The sequence below is a fragment of the Pogona vitticeps genome, chromosome 1, assembly GCF_051106095.1.
Source record: "Pogona vitticeps strain Pit_001003342236 chromosome 1, PviZW2.1, whole genome shotgun sequence".
NCBI lineage: Eukaryota > Metazoa > Chordata > Lepidosauria > Squamata > Agamidae > Pogona > Pogona vitticeps.
In genome coordinates this window covers 21,915,020-21,929,079 of record NC_135783.1, presented here as the reverse complement: position 1 = coordinate 21,929,079, position 14,060 = coordinate 21,915,020, and the positions used below count along the sequence as shown (strand labels likewise).

General features: G+C 41.1%; 1 protein-coding gene across 4 annotated transcripts in view; it reads left to right on the top strand.

Annotated features, from left to right (window-relative positions):
• The window catches only part of EPAS1 (endothelial PAS domain protein 1), a 121,346-nt gene that overhangs the window by 75,409 nt on the left and 31,877 nt on the right, over positions 1-14,060 (top strand). For all 4 annotated transcript variants that reach the window (XM_078382905.1, XM_020796898.3, XM_072989330.2 and 1 more), the window contains exons 3-6: positions 4,636-4,784; positions 6,335-6,419; positions 6,892-7,010; positions 7,097-7,299. In XM_078382905.1, coding sequence (XP_078239031.1) covers positions 4,636-4,784; positions 6,335-6,419; positions 6,892-7,010; positions 7,097-7,299 — 556 coding nt within the window. The remainder of the gene's footprint in view (positions 1-4,635; positions 4,785-6,334; positions 6,420-6,891; positions 7,011-7,096; positions 7,300-14,060) is intronic.

The following is a 14,060-nucleotide window of genomic DNA, read 5'->3' as shown; positions in this document are numbered from 1 at the left end:
GGGGTTTGCACTTGATGGCCTTGTAGGCTCCTTCCAACTTCACTATTCTGTGATTCTATGATAAAAATCAAATGAATGAACGAACGAATAAACATACAAACATCTGCTACCTTGGGAAGGGTCATAGCCAGAGTATGGAAAACTAAAATACTTTTTGGGAATACAGCTCCTGGAGTCCTCTAACCAGTGTGACCAGCAGCCATGCAAGCTAGGGGAAGCTAGGATTTGTTATCCAGAAAGTAACCTTCCTGTCCTCTGGCCATAGCCTGGTAATAGAACCCATTCTTTGGATGTAAAGGAACTAGGGTCAGTCCCTGGCATCTCCAGATAACTGATGGGAAAGATTCCTGTTTGGAAGCTTAGAGAGCCACTGCCAGGTGTTACTAAAGGGACTTAACGCACCAATATGAGACAAAGCAGGACAAAGTAATTGCTTTGGGTGACAACTTCTAGAATGCCCCAACCAGCATAGCCGCTTTTGAGTTGGCTGGAGGGGTGTGGGGAGTTACAATCTGAAATTGTTTTTGCCATGCCCCAACGTAAGAACAGCTTCCAGTATCCTTTTCTGCAGTCCTGTTTCTACAGAAGTCAAAATGCAGAAAATGCGCTATAGCTACAATGCATCCTTAGATAACTTCAGAACAACTTTCCATTGTTCATAATATCTATCCTTCTGGTTATGTCTTTGAACCACTGAATATAAACAGCCAATGAAAATCTTAATTAAGAAAGTACTTATCATTCATAGCACCCTTCTCTTAAAGAAGGAACAGGTATGTAACACCTGTTACAAAAGGCAATTAGAATATTATATGGGCACAGCACAAGTCAGTAATTGCTTGGAAGGTCTGAGCTCAGCAAAGCTGGGAGGGTGGGGAAGCAGTCACCTTCCCTGTCTGAGTTGGTAAAGTTCACTATGATGTCTCCAGTAGCCGCTGAAGTTCCCAGTCTGTTCCCTCTGGTCTTTGGCATTTCTTTTCCTTTTGGGCTGCCCCTAACATTAGGCACGGTGAGATGGCTGCCTGAGGACCAGATATTGGTAGTATCAGTACCATGGCTATTGCTCCTGAGCCAGGACTACAAAAAGTCTTGATCTGCCCTAAGTGGCTTTCCAGCCTATTCCACTACTTCCAGCCAGAGCTTTGAACAGCTAGATCGGCTGGAAGTTTCAGCGAGCTAAAATCCAAAAAGGGAATTTTTCCTAAGATCTGCTCTGACTGAATCACAGAGAATACTGGCCAAAATCCTCTTGCATAATTACACCGGCGTAAAACTAATGAAGCTGACTTGATAGCTCAGTGAGTGGAGTCAACACTTTTGAGTTCAACTCCCCACTGTGCCACCTGGGAAAAAGCCACCCTGTGTAGACTTGGACAAGCTGCCTGGTCTCAGAGCACCCCAGAAGAAGGGAATGATAAGCCATGTCCAAGAACAGTGGTGCCTCGCTTAGCGATTGCTTCGTTTAACGATGTATTTGCTTTGCGATGTGTTTCTTTGAGTCCAATGGATTTCAATGAGGGAAAAAACAAAAAATCACCAAAAATTGACGAAGACTCAGAGGAAAGCCAAACTAAGTGTGCATAGGTTTCACAAGGTGGACTAACTATTCCAACCATTTAAAACATGTTCCAAACATTGTAAGACACTTAAAAATGAGCGAAAACGGACATCGGAAAGCCATTCAAAAGCACTGAAGCCGGCTTCAATCCTTTTGCATGGCTTTCCGTTGGAGAAACATTGTTTCACTTAGCGATGTTTCCTATGGGGATTTTCGCTTAAGGACGTTAATCCGTTCCCATTGGAATGGATTAACCGGTTTTCAATGCATTCCTATGGGAAATGGTGTTTCACTTAACGATGTTTCCCATAGTGATGGGTTTTTTGGAACCAATTAACATCGTTAAGCGAGGCACCACTGTACTCTGTGTCTAGAAAACCCTTGAAAGGGTCATCATAAGTTGGAATCAACTTGACAGTGAGTAATTGTTATTATTATTAAAGTTAATGATGTAACTGTTGGAAGCCAATTGCCGCAAGTTAAGAAAACACCATAGACAATAAACACCAGATAATGTCTGCAGTGGTTTCTTAACTTGAGACGATTTGCCTCTACAAGTTATGTCGTTAGCATTACGCTAGTGTAACTACACAGTTGCTACAGCCGAAAAAGGCTCCTGCCTATAGGCAACGTGATAACCCAAGGCATACTCTATAGAACAGGCATAGTTCTGCTAAATGTAACACACCTATTGGTACCGCAGGTAATGTTTGTTTAATCAGGAGGTAGCAGGCTATAGGCAGCATGATTAGCCATTGGTAGCAAGATGTTGAAGAGCAGAACTGTCTGTCCCCATGCTGTATGTCCTTTACTTCCCGAGGTAGCCTGATGCCCCCAGCACAGTGCAAGACACTAACCTATTATCAGGGTTGGAGTAAGAATCTTCTACCAGCCCAGCCAGAATCTGGTTTATTTCTTATGGGACTTCATTTCTACAGAGGCCACAGTGAGTCCTTCAGTATAAGAGAGTGCAAACCATGGTTTACCCATACAATGAGCAAGCTGTAGTTTATGCTAAAGCAGAAGAAAGAGGAGAGGTTGCTAATGAGAACCACATCAGGGTCTGAGGTTATATCTGAATCTAGCCATTGCCATAATTTCTGTGATATTTCACTGGTTTCAGGAGTTTGTCCCTTGATTTCTGCATGCAGAGTTCCCGTCAGCCACCCTGGTGAATGTTGTGCATTTCTAAGTGCAGCCATGGATTGTGTATTTGCCGCTAAAGAGACTTGGAAGGCTGGAGATCGCTGTATTGCTGTGCTTCTTTTACAGAAGCCACTATTCCCCCCGCCATGCACACACACACACTAGTAAGTAGAGAAGCAGGACACAAGAGATGGGCTCAAACTCAGTCCACAACTTCATTGACTAAGTCCCCGAAAGGAGGTGGGGCCTAGAGTAGTGCATCAAACGTAGGGACAGGAACAGGTGCCCAACCTGTCCCCTCTCCAGTCTGGGCTGGATGAGTCCCTTGACCTGGAGTGATGCTGTCTCCTTCCTAATTTTTGTGAACTGAGTTTGGCTCAGAAGGCCATCCCTACTTCTGCACCTGAATCACATGATTCTCAGTACCCATTTGGGGCATCTAATCATCAGATGAAGCCCTGTGGAGCTCACTGCCCCTCTTCCAGCATTACCCACCATCGGAAGGGATAAATCGCTCTTACTTAGCTCCCTCGCCAGTGAGAAAGAGGCTTGCTGTAGAAAGAAGCCTAGCACTCCACCCCAACACAAAGCAATCTTTCCACCATGCCAGGGCCCAGTTCTGTTTATATGTTGTGAAACGTGTCTGTTAGCAATGCGGATCAGATGCAGGAAGTCCACTCCAGCCCTTTTGTTACAAGCCACTCAGTTCATGAAATGGAAAGAGGAGGAGGCCAAACACTTTATTTCTAGTTCGAGAAGACTGTGTTTACCTTTCCATGCAGACTTTCTCAGAAAAGCTCTTCATCAGAGAACCTCTGTGAAGTTTGCCAGCACTATAAACCGCAGTTGCATCAAGCATGCACTCTGCACTGTAGCTCATCACTGCCCAGAATTGTTTCTGATAGTTATGTCATACAAGAATGCTGGCCAAGCTGGCTGGAGCAGTCTGAAAACTCTCATCCAAAAAAAATAACTTTTCCAGTCTCTGACACAGATTGTTGGTCTGGAATCAGACCTACCTTTGGAGAAGGGCTGTCACTCCGTAGTAGGATGTGTTATTTTGCATACAGAAAGTCCCAATTTGAATCCTTAGCAGTTGTGGATAGTAGTTAGGAGAGACTCCTGTCTGGAGTTGTATAATTTAACACATTAGCAGGGATCCAGATTGGGAAAGGCTGCCCTAGTAGGGTTTTTTTAATTTGTGCTTCTCAGCTTCTCCACACCACATTGGATTTTAGAAGCTTGTCATGTTTCAAATGCGAATTTTTCACTGCACGAGATAATTGATGCCAGGAGAAAGGCAAAGAATTGTGAGGTGTGTGCACGACTTTCAAGCATCTAAAGTAGCTTTAACTTTCAGGATTGTGGCCAGCTTGTCTATGCCCAGCAGCCTTGTCTGATGCAACTAAACAATGAGGAAGTGTTTGGAGTGTGAACACCCAGTGAGGGCCAATAAATGCATTAATATATCTCCTCCCATCTCTAATGCATACAGGCTGTCACTTTCATAATAACTGCACTAACGCAGATTTGGCAACAGTAGGTGATGCTAATAATAAACTGGATACTGTTCATCACAATTTACAGAAATGTCCCGTAATACTTTCAGTTTTGTTATCCCTCTTTTTTAGATGAGGGGATAAGAGTGAGGCTGAGAAAATAATAGCTGACCTGGAATTTGTAGCCAAGATGTCATTCAGAGCCTTCCTAGCTCATATTCCTCACTTTTTTGTGACACTGGCTCCAAAGTAATGCCATTTTATAGCTAATGTACAATGCTGTTCTGGTTAAAACATCAATTCCAGGAAAGCAATATGATGGCTGTTGTATTTGCGGCAGATTCTGTGCAGGATTTTGGTAGTGAGCTATGAAACATCCTTTCTGATGTCCCCTTCTGTTTTGTTTCCCTCCTTTCTCTCCTCTCCTCCTAGTGTGCACTGATGAGAAAGAAGTTGAGCCTGATCAGCAAATGGACAACTTGTATCTGAAAGCTTTGGAGGGATTTATCATGGTCATCACACAGGATGGAGACATGATCTTTTTGTCAGAGAACATCAGCAAATATATGGGCTTGACACAGGTAAACTATCTTCTGTTTCATAACGCAGAGCTAGATAATAACACTTCTGTATATAAGCCACATAGTTTCTGTCTTTTTCTTCTTGGTACAACTGTTTTGCTTGAATGCAATTTAACAATATCTTCTCATAAATATCAAAGCATCAAAAGTGAAATATATTGTGGTTTCTGAAGGACTTTTCTGATGTAGAGAATAGAGCTTTTGGGGTTGCAGAATTAGAGTCACTGTAAAGAGTTTGTCCTCCTACTGTTATTAACTTTGCTCTAGTGAAGAAATGTACATATGCAGCAGCAGAGACATGTAAACGTGGAGGTGTTTGCCAACCACTGGTGCCTCCAAGTTTATTTGTGCCTATTTTCTTTGGGAGGTTGCGGGGAGTCAATGCACCATATTAAGCGCTGCTCTGTGCATCTGGTTCTTCATGCAGGTGAAGTATTCATCATCTTTTTAAAATTAATATATGTTGAAGTTCCTCTAGCCTTGATTCTCAGAAACTTCTAGAATCTAGATCAAGGCCAAAGAACATACTACCCTTTAAATGTTGGGTCTCAAAGCCTATAGTTTCTGACAATAGCTGTTCTGGCTTGGGCTCATGGCGCTGATAGTTCAAAAACATCTGAAGGGTCATTGGTTTCCTACCCCTCTTCTGGAACTTGTCCTGAGACTTGATTGGGCTAACTTTGAGATTCACAGACATAGCACAAGATCTGCACAATTTGTAAACCTTCAGATTGACTGCAGTTTCGTACAGAACCCACTAGGATCTCAGTTAAGCTTAGCTTTTCTGTCTGTTGATTGCAAAGACAACTCTCAAGCTTTGGACCGAGTTCAGTTTGGTGGGTTGCAAAGAGCAGAAATGCAGGGCTTGGAAAAGTGAACTCTTTTGGACTCCAACTCCAAGAATCTCTTAATCAGCATGACTGTAATCTTAGCTAGGTTGTGAACTTTTCCCCCTATTGTTTCTGTCCAAAAGAGCCTTCAAAGCAGGAATCCTATACAGTAGGCTCTGATTTCCAAAATCCACCACAAATTCTTGAAGGATGAGACATATCCATCAGAGAAACAGAATTTTTCTTGTGCGATACCTTGAGCACTTTGAGCAAGGGCCAGGCAATTCTCCAAGACCGAATCGTAGGTGGGATGGTGAGAGCAATCTTCCAAACAAAACAAACAAAAAACAAACCCAACCCCGGCATTTTCCTTCAAAATTGTGGCCATGGTATCCACTCTCAGATGCCCGCTGAAGTGAAAATCTGCTTTGATAAAAGCTTTGTTTTTGATACAAGCATCTGCAAGCTTTGTTTTTTAAAAAAAGAAATACACTTTTGTTAAACTTATGCTATGCCAGCAAATTTCAGGAGCACCACAGTAATTCAGTACCAACAGTAGCAGCAGGGTGGACACATAAAGGTATGAGGGCCTGCGTGTGGCCTGCAGGAAATGTGTTGCCCAGTTCCATTTTGGGAGGTAAGTGTGATAATCTAAAATACGTTGCCTAGTATAAAATATTGATGTAATACCAATTGTATTTTGTTATTATCCCCAACCAGGTGGAACTGACTGGACACAGCATTTTTGACTTCACTCATCCATGTGATCATGAGGAAATTCGAGAAAACCTTAGTCTGAAAAATGGTAAATCATTTTTTAAAACCTGGCGTATTCTAATAATGTTGATCTTCCAGGACCTTGCCTTCAAACAGGGCTGCTGCTTCTCAATAATCATATTGTCACTTTCTTCTGTAGTACTGGCAGGGAACTGTTGGCCCATAGGCAGAGACAGGAAACATTTGGTTCTTCATCATGGTCTCTGTGTTTCCCACAAATGGGTTCTGTGTGAACACTTCCACAGAAACTAGGATAACGGCTGCTTTGTTTGAAGATTTTGACACACTGTGCTTCGAAAATGCCTAGATGAGATGTCTCACACTGTCATGAAAATCTAAATTGCGAACAAGGAAGTTAGCATTCTTTCCATCTGTTGTTTTCATCGCTTTGGGTGGACTACAGCAAGTGTAGAGATCAAAGGGAGCACCTTGCAACAGAACTTTCAATAGATGGTTGATATTAAAGTGAGTTTTTTAAAAAGTGTCTCCATTCCTCATAGGTCCAGGCTTCGGGAAAAAAAATAAAGACATGTCCATGGATCGTGACTTCTTCATGAGAATGAAATGTACTGTCACCAACAGAGGCAGAACTGTGAATCTCAAATCTGCCACATGGAAGGTATGATTTTTTACTCACTGCTCAAAAGATTCAACAGTTTGGAGAAAATACTCCTTAATAATATAAATAACCCTTTTACATTTCAGGTTTTGCACTGCACTGGACAGATGAAGGTCTATAATACTTGTCCACCTCATGCTCTGTGTGGCTATAAGGAGCCTCTCTTGTCCTGCCTCATATTAATGTGTGAGCCTATTCAGCATCCTTCCAATACTGACATCCCCTTGGACAGTAAGACATTTTTGAGTCGTCATAGTATGGACATGAAGTTTACCTACTGTGATGACAGGTAAAACAATGTGCAAATGTGCAGTTTTTTTCATTGCAAGGGTGGGGAATAGTGTGGCCTTCCCTATGTTGTTATCCCCTCTTATATTGCAGTTTTTGTGGGCAGCTTTTATATCATTTTCTGAAGCTGCATGTTCTTTGTGAAAGGATGAAGCAACCTTTCATTTCTTCTATGTAGTTCTTCAAGTCTATATTGATTCCATCTTCTCCTTAATTTGTCCTCATCAGTTAATATATTGCCCTGAGGATCTTTTCACATTCCTACCTAGGTTGAAATTTCCCTTTGATTACCTGGATCTTATGTAAAATAGCACTTGTTTTTCTTCGTTGTTGTTTTTGTTGTTCTGTTTCTTTGCTATGATTGTTATAATAGTGCTACTTGTTGCCTCCTGATCCTATTTCTACCACCTTTTATTTTGTTTCTTATCTGTCTTTAACCATTTTCAGTGTTTTATTGGTCATCTGTCAGGTTTATTCCTTTACTTCTAACTACAAGAATAATCCTTCCCAGATAATATCTCTGGTTTCAGTGTACAAGTTAACATTCATCATTAACTGAGTTTAGTAACCAAATATGTTCTTAACATGAATTTTACATTCACCATCAAGATTATTTAAATTATATTTTGGCTATGTGAGAGTTTTTATGTTTAGTTTTACTCAAATTTTTGATGTCAATACTTCATAACCTGCATCACAGTCTGCTCCAGGTCTTGTTTTCACACATAGAACAGAGATTCTCCATTTTCTGCTTCCAATTGTACTCTGTTTGATTTCTGTGTAGATATAGTTCTAAACACTGAAACTCTTGAGGTATTTGTGTGTTCCAAAGTGTGTGTCCACAGAATTGCTTCCATCAGCTATTTTTACTTTCGTTGAAAATAGGAGGGCAACATTCAGCATTGTTCTCAACCAGGCATATTAAAAAAAGTTTAGCTGTTGTGGCAGCTAGGATTGTAGAAAAGATTAGACAAATGCTCTTATGACTATGCAAAGACAACTTGTGACTAAGATCAGAATGTTTTGGGACTTGGCATGAAAAATAGCTTGTTAACAGAAATGTTCTCTGAAGATGTGATATAAATCTGGTCTTTTGGCAAAAATTAACTAGTGCAAGTCTGTATAGCACAGTCCATTGCCATGTATTTTTAGCTTAAGTATTTGAATTCTGCTTGACTTGTGCAAAAACAGCATGGTTTACCAAGGATTCTGATCGCCCACTTTTTATTATTCTTGAACTTCTTTCAGCTTAATGGGTCCCAGCTTTTGTAGGACTGAGACAATGTTATTAAAAACAGGTAACAATAGAACATATGAATGAAAACAACTCACTAATCGGGAAAAACAAGAGATCTCTTCCAGAAGATTCAGAAAATCAAAGAGAAATTTGAGGCTGGATTAGGAATCCTTAAAGACCAACAGAGAATCATACTATCTGACCAGGAGAAAATTTTGAAAAAAGGTTGAAACAGTATACTGAAGACCTATACAGAAAAGATGAAAGGATGAAGGACTGCTTTGAGTAGGAATCTTATCATGAAGAACCCACAATTCTAGAAAGTGAAGTGAAAGCTGTTCAGAAAGCACTGGGAATAAATAAATCACCAGGGTTAGATACCAATAAAACTACAGTATTTCAAGCTACAGACACTGAATCTGTCAAAATCCTAACAAAAATATGTCAGCAAATATATATGGAAAACAAAATATTGCCCCACAGACTGGAAACACTCGATATACATTCCGATTCCCGAGAAAAGGGATTCCAAGGACTGTTGTTCAGGACAGGATATTTTTGAGACCATTCATTCATAGGGTCACCATAAGACAGAGATGACTTGATGGCACGTCAACAATAATTCAACAGAGCATTTGGATTAAGTCTGTTCAACTTGTGAACTGTCAGAACCAAATAAGGGGAGGTCAGAAGTAGCTCAGTGGTAAAGTATGTGCTTTACAACTGAAGAAGTCCCAGGTTCAGACCTTGGTGTCTCTAGTTTAAAAATTATTAGATCTTAGATAAAGGGAAGGACCTTCCCTGCCTGGGATTTTGAAGAATGACTGCTAATCAGAGGCTAAAGAAACAGTCTGACTTGTTATAAGGCATTTTTGCATATGTCTAATATAGAACTTGGAAAAGTTAGAATTTTTTACCTTATCTCCCACATTCCTAGTAGCCGTGCTGGCTGGGAGATTGTGAAAGTCAAAATCTGAGAAAAGTAACATTTCCGTGCTCTGACCAAAACCCCACAGGCCATTTTGTGTAGTCTGCCAGGTGCTTGACAACCCCAATGCTTTTTGCAGTTCTTAAAACAAAAGGAGGAAGAGTTATGCTGTGATGGGAAGGAATTGGGAACTGAAACAGTGGAGGTCCACAGGAGGGCTCTGTATATGGGAACTATATGGTGTAGTTTTATGTTGCCCCCTCCTGCCAGTGGATGGGAGCAAACATCAGGAAACCAATGTAAAGGATGTGATACTAGCCCTCCGATGGATTCATCTTCAGCGATGGGATGGTTGCAAAATGATAAGGGAATGTGCAAGTTAGATCCAAATCCTGGGGGAAAGTAACTTACATCTGGAATGACATCAGTCTTACTAATCTAGCTTGGAAGTACATATTTATTTTTGTATGTGTTATAATGGTTGGAATTCATTGTTTTAGATTCCTTGGAAACCAAGACATTAAGCTTAGAAATTTTTCTGTAATAGTCCTTGAGTTTATAGTAACCCTGCGGAGAGGGAGGAGTGAGGTTTTACATGACCTTTAGATATTGCTTTCCTTCAAATTAATCTTGCAATATCATAAGACTTTTTTGGATTTTTTGGAGGATGGAGGAAGATAATTAAGGCTGAAAATAGGGATGTGAAAAGTGTTTAGTTTCAATTTCATTGTATTTCCCTGAATCCCACCTGCATTTTCTTCACATGCTTGTTTCATGTCAGATTATGAAACCTGTACTATGGCACTGAGACAGTTCTGGTTGCCCTGCTTGATGACCTGTTAAGGGAGACCGACTCAGGGGTGTGTGGACCTTGCTGGTCCTCCTGGATCTCTCAGCGGCCTTCAATACTGTTGACAACAACACCCTCCTGGCCGGGTTATTGGGTTTAGGGATTGGGGATTCAGTGTTATACTGGCTCCAGTCCTTCCTCAATAGCCATGTACAGAGGATGCAGCTTGGGGGTTCTGTTTTGTCTCTGTGGGTTCTGCACTGTAGAGTCTCACAGGGGTCAATCATCAATGTTTTTCAACATCTATATGAGGCCATTGGGGGAGGTCATTGTCATCAATATGCTGATGATACAAACCTCTATCTCTTATTGATCAGCAGCAGTGAAAGTTTCCTCCTTTCTGACATTCAGGAAACATGTGAAGCCTGAGCTTTTCGAAGAGGCCTTTGATAACACCCTCCTATTGTGATATTTCCACGGGCACACATGTTTTAATTTGTTTACCATTGCCTAGATGTCCTGTTTATTGGGTTTTTAAAACTTATTCTTCTTGTGTTTTATGTTGTGGGAGGATTATTATTGTGAGTCACCTGAGCAGATTCTCTTTGCTATTGCCCCAAACCTTCCTTTCAGAATAATAGCTTCTAGTGCCTGCTTTTGTTTTAAGAAATATTGGAGGAAATTTGTTTTGTGTGCCATGTGTACTTGGAGCTCAACAAGGAAGGGAGACAATGATGGTCAGTGTAGTGTGGCAAACAGCACTGAGACTGCACTGTGAAGAGTTAGGATCAATCTCTGCTCATCCATGCAACTTACTGGGTGGCCTTGGCTTTACCATCTCTCAACTGTATTTTACATGGCAGTGAATTCCTTGAAGGAAAAGCAGTCCACAAATGAATTTGATCTTAAACTGTAGTAGATTTCCCTAAATTCAGTGGGACGCTGAATTTCTCATAGGATTACAGCCCAGCAACAGAAGAAAAATGAGCAAGCCTCTGAATGGTATTGAGAAAGAGAGAAAGCATACATGCTAGGTAAGATTCTTCCTTCTCTGGAAATAATCAAAGGAGTATTGCCATCCCAGATTAGGATGAGGCAGCGAGATAAAACCAAGTAAATTTATTCCCTATATTAAATTGCATCAATGACATGGATTTGTCTAAAAATCACTCAGTTTTGTGCCTTGCTTTCTTGAGACCATTCCACCTCTCTGGCCTTTGACCAATATGGCAACAAAACACCTCACTCTAATGCAGTGTGGCTGCCTTGCCTCTCATACAGTATATATTGCTCACTGGAGCATAAAATATTTTTCTCTGGCTGGCCATAGAGGGGTAAAGACCTAAACAAAACACTAGAGATTCGACAGAGCCTCTTACCTGAGATGTCACTTGAGATATCTCTTATTCATAGAAGCTTATCTTCTCAGGCCAGAAGAGTATCATGACCCTGTTTACAATAGTGATCTGGACCTGCTCAGAGGCTGAGGAGCCAATGGTGCCAATAGAGAAGAGAATCACGAATGGGCATCACTGTGGAACCCAACACCCTCAAGTCTGAGATGCGAGAAGACTCACCAAACAGTAGGTGCCCCAAGCGAGAGACCATCAGCGAGGGAGCAAAGAACAATGCCTGTACTTTAGAGAGCTGCTCCTGAATTTTCTGTAGGATGCAGAGAAGGAGTGTATGGATGGAAGATCAGCTGTTACCTGGAGAGGGAAAGGTGGATTAAGACCTTCAAAAGCTTTTGGTCTCATCCTGCTTGTTCTAAATCCTTAAAAAGAGCCAAGTAGGATGAGACCAAAAGCCCGTTTGATCCAACATCCTGTTTGTCATATGCCTGGGGACAGCTTGTTAGCAAAACATTAAGCACAATAGTCTTTTCCTGAAGTTGTTTCCAGCAACTGGCATTCAGAGATTGAATATCTGATCCTGGAAGCAATATGTAGTCATCATAGCTAGTACCTGGTGATGACTTTGTCTTAATTCCCATCTAGCAGAGTTTGAACAAGTTCCTTTTTTGTATCATAGTTCTCAGAATATCATAGCTAATATGGTTAATTGAGATGCAATCCATAAAATAACTTCAAAATAATTTGAGGTGGCTTGGTCCTGAACAAGTAATTAAGAGCTGTTAACATTACAAAAACCTGCTCCTAGTGAGAATGGAAACTGTTAGCCGTGGCTTGTTGATACAGATTAACACTGCTAGAACTGCTAGACCTTGTGTGAGGACATAGCTGTAGGAAATGTTGTGATGAGAACTTCTACTTCACAATTTACCACTACACCACTGCCAATCAGTCAAATAATTGTGCAGTTTATTGAATACATTGTGCTCACTATGAGCATTCGGAATTCATCCTTTTGAGTTGGTGTAGAATTTATTTTTATGACTAAGAATAATCTTATGCTTCCCACAATTTGTTGAATGATGCTTGGAAATATTAGAAATGTCACTGTAATTTAAACATTTACGAATTAAATCCTCCTACTGGATTCATGTCATTTCCAGCTGTCAGAGTCTTGCTTTATAAAAACTGAAACAATCCTTTCCCTGAACCTGTGATGCGAAGGTAGTGGTCCCCAACCTTTTTGGGACCGCAGACCGGTTGGGGGGGGGGTGCAGGCTCTGTGCATAGGGGGGATGTCACGCTTGCGGAGGGGTATGTCATGCTCACGAGTGGGTGTGTCGCACTTGCGGAGGGGCGTGTCATTTTGAGGAGGGAGGGGATGGTAGGGGAGAAAAGGAAATGGTAGACTGAGCTGAAAGGCAGAAGAGATGGTGGGGAGCCAATGTGATTCTGCAGTAGATGGACCAATGTGATTCTGCAGGAGCAGCCAGTGCAGCAGAGGACATATTCCCAAACAGAAAACACTTCCCGATATATCATATGTATAAATCAAGGGACTGAATTGCCCCTTGAAGCAAGAGAGACAATAAACTGGTACCATGGTGTAGCCGGCTATAATGATTCAAATGGGGGGGGGGGGGGAAACAGATCATTACTGCTAAAAGTTCTTAGGACATTTGTCCCAGTATATATACTATGTGACCAAAAATCAGTACAACAGAGTTATGGAAAGTATTGGAAGAACTAGAGAACATTTCCCACATGTGACCAGGGCCTTATTCTCTTTAGCCCTCATCTATGGGCCAGAAGCATTCTGCTGAGGAAAAAATGGATCAGGTCAGATGCTGTCTATGGTTATTGTAACTTGTCTGTTGCTTACTGGTGTATTAGTCCATTACTAGAGAGACTGCATATTTCCTCTGATTAGTGGTTACGCCCCTCTTTAAATTAAATTATGAAAGTTTTTAGAGATTGTAACATAATAAAAATTACGTTTTTAAAAAGGATAGTTACATTAGTGTAAGTTACAGAAATGGAGGGGACAAGTTTGGTACAGGTCTACCATTTTGGGCAGCAACCCTATGTTTGTCATAAGGTGTAGTTCTAATGTAAGAATATATATAAACAGAAAGACTACCAGATATAAAACCTTGCTCAAAAGTATGCTGGTGAAAACATACGAGGCTGGATACATTGCTTCTGGCCTGTTTGCTACATGTCTTATCTCATTATGAAACATGTGCTACTTGAAAGGGATTTGCACAAAGTGTGCAATATGATGCTGGCTGGTTGTTTAGCATCGCATCTGGTGCTTAATGCCACATGGACCGAAGATAATGCAATTTCCATGTCTGCTGTCTGCATGTATTAAGATTTCACTAATTCTGGACATACTGCATGTTCAGAAGCAAAGAAGGCCACACTAGTAGCAACCGGCCAGGACACTTCTGCA